This window comes from Mus caroli, chromosome 18 (genome assembly GCF_900094665.2).
Source record: "Mus caroli chromosome 18, CAROLI_EIJ_v1.1, whole genome shotgun sequence".
NCBI classification, from domain to species: domain Eukaryota; kingdom Metazoa; phylum Chordata; class Mammalia; order Rodentia; family Muridae; genus Mus; species Mus caroli.
Window position 1 is genome coordinate 77,099,771 of NC_034587.1, and position 9,394 is coordinate 77,109,164.

General features: G+C 36.1%; 1 protein-coding gene across 4 annotated transcripts in view; it reads right to left on the minus strand.

Annotated features, from left to right (window-relative positions):
- Window positions 1-9,394, minus strand: part of Atp9b (ATPase phospholipid transporting 9B (putative)) — a 188,450-nt gene that overhangs the window by 159,678 nt on the left and 19,378 nt on the right. For all 4 annotated transcript variants that reach the window (XM_029472075.1, XM_029472074.1, XM_021150340.1 and 1 more), the window contains exons 3-4: window positions 6,893-7,043; window positions 4,096-4,209 (exon numbers count right to left, since the gene is read on the minus strand). In XM_029472075.1, the coding sequence (XP_029327935.1) occupies window positions 4,096-4,209; window positions 6,893-7,043 (265 nt within the window). The remainder of the gene's footprint in view (window positions 1-4,095; window positions 4,210-6,892; window positions 7,044-9,394) is intronic.

Here is a 9,394-nt window from a genome sequence, read left to right on the forward strand (position 1 = left end):
AACAAATCCCATATGGTTATTTTTAAAATTTCTTTGGTAAGTTTGTATTTCAAAGCCAACATACTAGAAGCCTGTTTCTTGGATTTGAAAATGAACCTATGTGTTCACTCGTTTAGATCTCTGCTAAATCAAAGGGTAAGATACATGCAAGCAGCACAAATATTCATCAGTAGTCATTCTTCTTATCCCTCAGATACAAATTTTGCTACTGCAAAACCAAGAAACAAAAGAAAACATCATAAAAATAGCTCAGTTCTCAGATCTAACTATGACACCAGAATTAAAGGCCTGTCAGAAGTGACACACAAAAGGGCTTTTCACTTCTACTCCTTACATGAATAATGAAATGGTTCCATATTAATTAAAATACTTATCTAAATACAATTAATGTTAAATCTTACATGCCAAAAGATTAAAAAGCACTTCAAAAACAAACCCGTACCTGAAAATTCAAGCTAACAGACTTAAAATGGAACCAGAGTTGGAAATGAGTACAAACACGAAACAAGGAAAGCTGCCATGGTGTACAATATGCCCTGGGCATGCGTAAGAATGGACGCGAGCACACACACAAACACACACACACACAAATACATACACTCATTCCAACCAGGGCTAAAATAACCAACTTTATGAAAATATCAAATAAAATTCTTTATTAAGTATCCAAATAAAAGGTTATTTCCTTTTTACTTAAGCCTGGAGGAAAGCAATGGAAGACAGATGCAGACAGATCTCTACGAGTTGAGACCAGCAAGATCTACATACCAGCCAAGTCCCAGACCAGCCAAGGATACAAACTGAAACTTGATCCACAACAACAACAAAAATTAATGTTTTTAAAAAATAGTGAAACCAGAGTTAATAATAAAATCAAAGAGCAAAAGCAAAATGACTGAATATACCTTGCTTCAGATTTTTAAGAATTTGCATTCTCAGACTATCATTGCTTAAGTTAAAATAAATTTTAACCTAAACTACAAATAATATTTAAATGGTAAGAAAAACTTTAGAAAAAGAGGCAAGAAATAAACACATTAAAATTAAAAGCATTATAAAGTATTCTTATCAAATACTTTTCCTGTTGTAAAATTTTCTTTAATGTTACACTGCCTTCCCAACATGGCAATGTACCTTTAATCTTAGCACTGGGAGAGAGGGGCAGGCAGATCATTGGGAATTTGAGTCCAGTCTATATAATGAGTTATAGGACACATAGGCCTACATAGTGAGAAATGTGTCAAAAATAAATCAATAAAACATTTAAAATATTGTTTTCCAAATGTACATGAGGAGTTATAAATAAACAAATTATTAGTTACAGCAATCTCTACTCACAAAATTTAGAAACATCCTATCAAGAGACTAGGCAAATAAGATATAATCTTATTTTTAAAAAAATAGAGAAATGAAAAACAAAATGGATACATATACATGTGCAAACATGGCCTAACTTTATAAGTCTATGTTTAGCCAGAAAAACATGTTGCAAAGTAAGGTGGCTTTCATAAAATAGTTTTAAAGCATGCAAGGCAATAGTGCATGTTATTTTAATGTTATATTCCTGAGTCATAAAAGTTACTAAGAAATGCAGAAAATTACAACCTCATATTCAGTTCAAAAGATACTTCTAGAGGGTGGAAGAATACAATCACCTACTCCCTCTCTTCACACCTCCGTGAGAACTGAGGGGAAGAAATGTTTGTTTTTATACTTTAGCTTATGTGTCAGTCCATCCCAGCAGAGAGAGCAGAGCAACTCTGGACCAGAGGCCCCATGATGTAAATCTAATTATCTCACAAATACATGTGCTTTCCTAACCTCCAGGGCATACAGCAATCCACGCAAGTTGCCAGTCAATATTCAACCAGCACAGTCACTTATCTGAAACTACTCTTCTACGTTCTGCGTAAACATGCACACTGGTTTACATTCATCCAGAGAAAAATCCCACCCTGCTCCATTCACAGATGCTCTCTCCAGTCTCAGGTACGGTCTCCTTATCCATAGTGTTCTGCTGTAGTAAGCCACATGTTCAAGCCCTGGAGAAACTAAGCCATTACCCCTCTCAGCCTTTCCAACCTCTGTCCTCCCACCCACACTCTCCTGCAGGACAGCCAGCTCATGCCCTGGAGCATGGCACACACACAACTGCTGTTCCTTCTGCATGAAACTCTTGTCCTACTCTGTACAAGGCCAACTATCTTGTCATTCAATTGCCACTCACTCCAAAACACCTCCTTTGACCCAATCTTACCAAACCTACTTCTATCTTCTTTTACCCTTTCTTCTGTTTTCTATTTTCTTCTTTTCAGCCATGACTAAGAAACCTAGCACTATGTAGCTGTTTCTGGGCTGTCTTCTCCCTGACAATTAAAGGTCTTTTAGGATAGGCTTTTGTCTAGCTTTGTTCACTGATGTATCAACATTGTCCATACTAGTACTGTATACAAAAAACCTGGTCAAAAGAACTCTATATTCACCCTACACACACACTAAATTTTTTTATTAGCATGCATAGTGTTCAGTTTCATTACAGCATTTTCAAACAAACCTTGCCAGGCTCTTATCCTCTATGGTGCTCCCCTACGCTATACACCTCTACCGAGTCCCTACTGCTTCCTTTCTGCTCTCATGCCTTATGTGCCCCACTGGTCTCCCGACATTCCCCAACACATCTCTGTCCCTCTTGTGGGCTCCTTCCTGGTTTCATAGTCTTTGCAGTTCTATTTTAAAACTTACTCAAAAATAATACTAAGCATTCTTTTGTCTTACCAATCACCACACCTCTAAAGAATAAATCCCTTCAAAACAGTAAGTTCATTTTAAAGGTCTTCCATATACACTGACAACCCTGCAATGGTGGCCCAGACAGACTGCCATGTTACAGTAGAGGTGTGCCGTATGTCACTTTTGCTCCCAGATCAGTGTCAATGTCTCCTTGAGCCTAACTTCTATCAAGTGAAATCTGATTTCATTCATTTACTCAGAACTTTGTGTCTATATTCCATACAGTTATGGAATGTTGCTGGCGCTCCTCAAATTTACCCTACTCTTATGGCTTGGTGGGCAGGCAGGCAGTCACTAACAACATCTCATATGACTTTACTAATGCTGAGGTCTAAGCCTGACCTGGAACAAAGGTCTACAGCCTCACGAGGGAGTCTCTGGTTAAGAAAGGCACACATAGCCAGCATGGACCTGCTCAAGAACAGACTACTTGGACCTTCAATGTTAAAGGTCACATGTTGGGGAGATGTGAACACTTGCACAGGGGGAATAATTGTATCTGTTGTATTGCCTCTAGTTATCTAACCCAGTGGTTCTCAAGCCTTCCTAATGTTGCAACCCTTTAATACATTCCTTATGCTGTGATGACCCCCAGCCATAAAATTATTTGTGTATACTACTTCATAACTGTAATTTTGCTATTGTTGAGAATCAGAATGTAAATATCTGTGTTTTCCAATGGTCTTAGGTGACCCCTGTGAAAAAAATAGGTCATGACCCACAAGTTGAGAACCACTGATCTAACAGAAAAAAGAGCAACCAAAATAATCAACAAATCATAAAACTACAAAGACAGAATATATGTATAAGAGGTATTACCATTACCAGCCTTTCAAAAAACAGTATTTAGTGGACAAACCAGATACTACCCTGCAGTCAAGTAGCTCAGAACTCAGCATCAGGTGAGTGTCAGGAGAGTAATCAACAGAGACAACCAGCACCACTCACAGCAGCTGCAGAGCACAGGAGAAAACAGCAGCAGGAGGCTACTGCTACCCCAGTTCGGCTGCACAGGACCCAGGCAGAAGGAAGGACATACACAGCTGCAGCTATGCTGGCAGGGACACTGACAACACACTATAAGAATTGGGAGTTAAGTAACTAAACTCGGCATGTTCTTTAACAAATGTTCAAATACAGTAGATGTATCCCAGTCACCTCAATATTAAAAGTATATGCTAAGTATTAAAAAATGAAACATATTCTGCTACAGGAAACCTCATGCAATATATTAAAAGTTATTTCAACAAATACACATAAAAACAAACAAACAAAAAAAGAAACATAACTATAGAAGTATTTTACCAGAGGAGCCCAGTAGGTGTAGAGGTAGCCAATTTTCAATGCTGGTACAAACTGTGAGCAGGACACTACCAGAAAATAGAGATTCAAGAAAAACTTGAATTGTTCATACAAAACCTAAAAAGGAATAAAGAAAATAGTATAACCCCTTTAAGAAAAATGTATTAAAACTTCAATCAATTAGCATGCAAACACATTTCCAACTGTAAAAATATGATGGTTCAGAATAAATTAATTAATTTTGACATATATACATATATATGTGTATGTGCATATATGTAATATATACACATATATCTTATGTGTATGTGTGTGCATGTGTGTATATATATATATGTACATACATATGAATATATGTGCATATGTGTGTATATATATATACACATATACATATATATATACATGCACACACATACACATAAGACACTAGTGTGCTTTTTGGCACAGACACTGAGCTTTACGAATATATAGTAAACAAGCCAATGGATCCAAGTGACTACATGATACTTGACTGATTCAAAACAGAACCCAGTAAACAACAGACCAGTTTTCAGGGGGAAAATCCAGGCTCTTTAACATATAAAGAGGATAAGTATATACTCTTTACCATCTTTTAGTACTTGATTTTCACATTATTTTCAAATACGAAATAATATTCATCATTTAATAACTTTAAAACTGCTAAAACTAGAAAGCTTTATTTGCCTGTTTACTCAAATAGAGTCTTCTCCAGAAAGTAACAGCTAAAGAGACCAGCTCAGTGGCAGAGCTGGGCCAGCATACACGAGGCCTGGGTTTCATCACAGCATTGCAAAAAGAAAAAAAGAAAAAAAGAAAGAAAAGAGACAAAGAAAAGATTATTTTAAAAAGAATCTATTGTAGTTATAGTTAAGAACACATAATAATATCTAGCATGTGACTTTAATCCCAGTACTGGGGAGGCAGAGACAGGAGGATCTCAAGGCCAGCCTGGTCTACATAGTGAGTTCGAGGACAGACAGGACTATATAAAGAAACACTACTGAAAGGAAGAAAGAAAGAAAGAAAGAAAGAAAGAAAGAAAGAAAGAAAGAAAGAAAGAAAGAAAGAAAGAAAGAATTCAAAAGGCAGTCTACTTTCAGTTGAGCTTGCAAAGTTGTAAAGTGTAAATCAAAATCTCCTTGGAAGGCATTCCTTGTGCTAGGTGAAAGAGCAATTTCAGCAGAAATCAACGGGTTAAACGGTTTCTGTTGGCTTAAAGAGCTAGAACCAGTTTATACATATTGAAGTACCTGCATCATCATACAATTCTGTGTGTAACAGAAACAGTCACACTCAATATGTTTATATCCATAATCATGCTCAATTGCTGTCTAAAAATGTTTTGAATTATTTCATAAATTAATCTCAGCAGGAAAGAAAGCTCTTTTTCTTCAGCAATTTCTATAAAATCTCAGCACAAATTATATCTATTAGCAATTCAGAAATTGCCATTTGTGCTAAAAATGGCATAGAATTCCTACTGTGTAATTACTAAATGTTTCTGAAATACTACATTTTAGATGAAAAGACTAATTTCAGAGACTTGATAAGGAAGGAAATCACACACACAGTAACTAGGCATTGTGCAGAGCCATCAACAGGTATTCTCAGAATGCAGCCAATGGCTGTGGGAACGCGTACTCATCAAAGTTGAGTTACACTACTGGCTTTAACTATGACCAATACTTTACAAAATACTCAATGACCTGAGTAACCTTAGGACAGCACATCATTCTTAGGCACTTTGTGTTCAATAATTCACACTTAAGGAGAAATAGTAGCTTTGTTCAGAAAAAGATGAGAACATTTATCTGCTGAAAGACAGCTTACATTTTATCCTACTAATAAAGATTGCTCTTTTGATTATGGAGGTCAAGCCTATTAGTGAATGGTTGGGAACCTGGAGTTGGGAGGACCATTATGGTCCAAAAGAAATTCGTTGTAATTACCTTATTAAACATAAAAGATAAAGCAGCTTTTATCCTACATAATAAAGAGCTTTTCTTACAAAATAGAGTAAGAATTAACAGCTAAACTTTGCCAACATTTTTGTTACAGAAATATAAGATACATAATTTTTTTTCTACAGATACCCATCTTAATTTCTAAGAATCACTGATTGGAAAGAAAACAAATTACTGTAAAATAAAAAGACACATAATCCACATCAGCTACCTTTACTCTCCATAAAGAAGCATGAACTTATTAAAATAGGAAGTGATATGTAGAAAGCAAAAATTAATCTAATATTCCAAATAATGATAAACCCAGTTTTATAATATAATTAAAAGTGTAGAAACAAAAATTAATTAATATATTTAAACTTGAGTATTCCAGGTAACTAATGAGTTAACAATGTAACAAGGCATGAGATTAACAGCTTGATATAAAAAGGTGTTTATAAATAAATACAGAGACATATCTTGTTACTGTGAACAAATCATATACTTCCTTTGTGAAATTCCTTGGCAGGCTTCAACATTTATTCTAATTTTCCCTCCAAACAAATATCAAGTGTCCCCAGAACTAAAATGTGTTTACCTGTTCTTTACTATTTCCATACTGTTATATTTTTATAACATGAATGTTTATCAAGAACTGAAAGCAATAATAAATGTATGCATTTTCTTAAGTAGACAGAGCCAAGAAAATATAAAGTATTTGAAATGGGGAGGGATGAAACTACCAAACAGTGATATCAACAAGCAGAGTTTCTACATGTGTCATCAGAAGGCAAAAGCTGGGACATCAGCAGACATTGAAGATGCGATCCTCTTACCCCAGGTATAAAGGTAAATACATTGTATTTCTGATTTTTGATAGAATTCCTAGGATGTTTCTCTTCACACTTCTCTGGACATCCAAGCCATACTGTTCGAGCTTTTAGCTCTTTCTTCCTTTGACAAACATTTATTAGCCAATCACAGCAACTGCATAAAACAAAAGATATACATATATTGAATAGGCTTTTTAAAAGGTCTAACCTAAGTCTACATAGTTAGCAATCAACATTGATTGTCTATATTCCTTGGACATTAATCTTTCTGTCTAATGCTAACTTATCATTACCCTATGCCTCTGAACATTCTATTACAAAGTCGCCATTCTTCTTTTTCCAATAATTTATTTTTTATTCACTTTACATCTCAATCACAACAGCCCCACAGTCCTCTTCCTCCCAGGTCCAGCCTTAGCAATCCTTCCTCCCACAGCCCCCTCCCCTTCTCACAGAAGGTACCATCCCACCCTGGGACATCTAGTCCTTGCAGGAGTAGGCATAGCCTCTCCTACTGAGGCCCAACCATGCAATCCACTTGTTAGAGAGCCCACATAAAGACCAAGCTGCACATCTGCTACAAACGTCTTAGGCCCAGCACCTGCATGTTCCCTGGCTGGTGACCCAGGTTAGTTGACTCTGTAGGTCTTCTGGTGGTGTCCTTGAGAAGTCATCATTCTTGAATACTGAACTGGTACAACAAGACCCCACGCTGACACTATCCAATACACAATCCAGTAGCCACAGACAGGCTTGTTAATTTTAATTAAAACTGACAACTCAGATCTTCAGCTAGCTTCCATGGGACATAAGAGATCTAGAAGCTCCCATTATTATAGTGAGTCCTATAGAACACCACACCTCAGGGTCAGGTACCTCAAAGTGAATACAGCTACTTATAAAAAGACTTCTTTTCCACTTTTAAAATTCAACAGTAATTTATAGGAATACATTGTATTACAAAATTTTGATCTGCTACAAATAATTAATCTGATATATAAGTATACAAAGACAAATCTATGTTAAATATACAAAGCTACGCATTTAAAAAAATACGTTGTAAATTTAGGAAATGTGTTATTGCTAATTATGTCATTGTGCACAAACGAAATTAAACAGGTGTTAGAGAGCAAGTATCAAGTCCCACAGTACTGAATAGAACTGAACAAATATGCTCATAATAGGCTGGAGGTGTGCAAAGACTGAAGCCTCCTCAAATCCCACTTGTTCATATCAACCATAAATTCCACCAGAAGAAGTTAGGCGATTCCAATGCTCAGAGAAAAAGGCATAAACCTCAAAAATATTTTTTAAAAATACTCTGATAGGGCTGGAGAGATGGCCTAGCAGTTAAGAGCAATGGATGTTCTTCCAGAGGACCCCAGTTCAATTCCTAGCACCCACATGGCAGCTTACAACTGTCTGTAATTCCAGTTGCAGAGGATCTGACATCTCACATAGACACACATGCTGGCAAAACACCAATGCACATAAACTAAAAATAAATAAAAAATACTCTAAGAGCTGGGTATGGTAAGTTACACTTGTAATCCTAGCACTTTGGAAGCTGAGACAGAAAGATTGACACCAAAGCAGAGGCCAGACTGTACAAAATAGTGAGTTCCAGGCCAGCCTGTGCTACAATGTGAAACCCTATGTCTCACCAAAAATGTATGTTTGAACCTTACTGACTTATAGAGCTAAGAAAAAAAAGCAAAGAACCAAAAACTACGGGAATTTTTTTTTAGGACAAAGTTATGTAAGTAAAACATCAGAAAACACTAAAAAATAAAAGGAACAAAAGTCTCTAGAAGAATAACTGGGTAGTTCCTTAATAACATTTCTATGTATCATATATTACTGATTATACAGAGAACACTTTTAGACATACACAATGCTTTATGCTGTCAACTCTAATAAATAAATCCAATAATACACAAATTACACTTTCCCTTGACATGTTTTAGGATCAGCTTTTCATAAATGTTTCTACAATCAAAGCAGTATTCTAGCATTAAATAAAATATACTTATATGTCAAGAATCTATCTTCTAAAATTTATAATCAAATAATTCCCAAAATATATTATCTTTCTTATTATCTCCTAAAAGTTAGACTATTGTATCTAATAGCAAGTATCTTTGATTGCCATGACCAAAACAACATAATATTCATGTCATCTTACAAGATGAGCACTTCCCCAAGCTACAGCCCAAAGGTTTTACTCAATGTGCAGGGGCCATTGAGAACCAGGAATAATCCTAACAATCAAATTGTACTGAAATAGTCATTAAAAACGTCTTCCTGCAATTAAAAAATGTTATACATCTTCTGTGAGAACCACCATAAGTAATTGCAATAATTCCAAATATAAGAATGTCTGGCCGGGCATGGTGGCGCATGCCTTTAATCCGAGCACTCAGGAGGCAGAGGCAGGCGGATTTCTGAGTTCAAGGCCAGCCTGGTCTACAAAGTGAGTTCCAGGACAGCCAGGGCTATACAGAG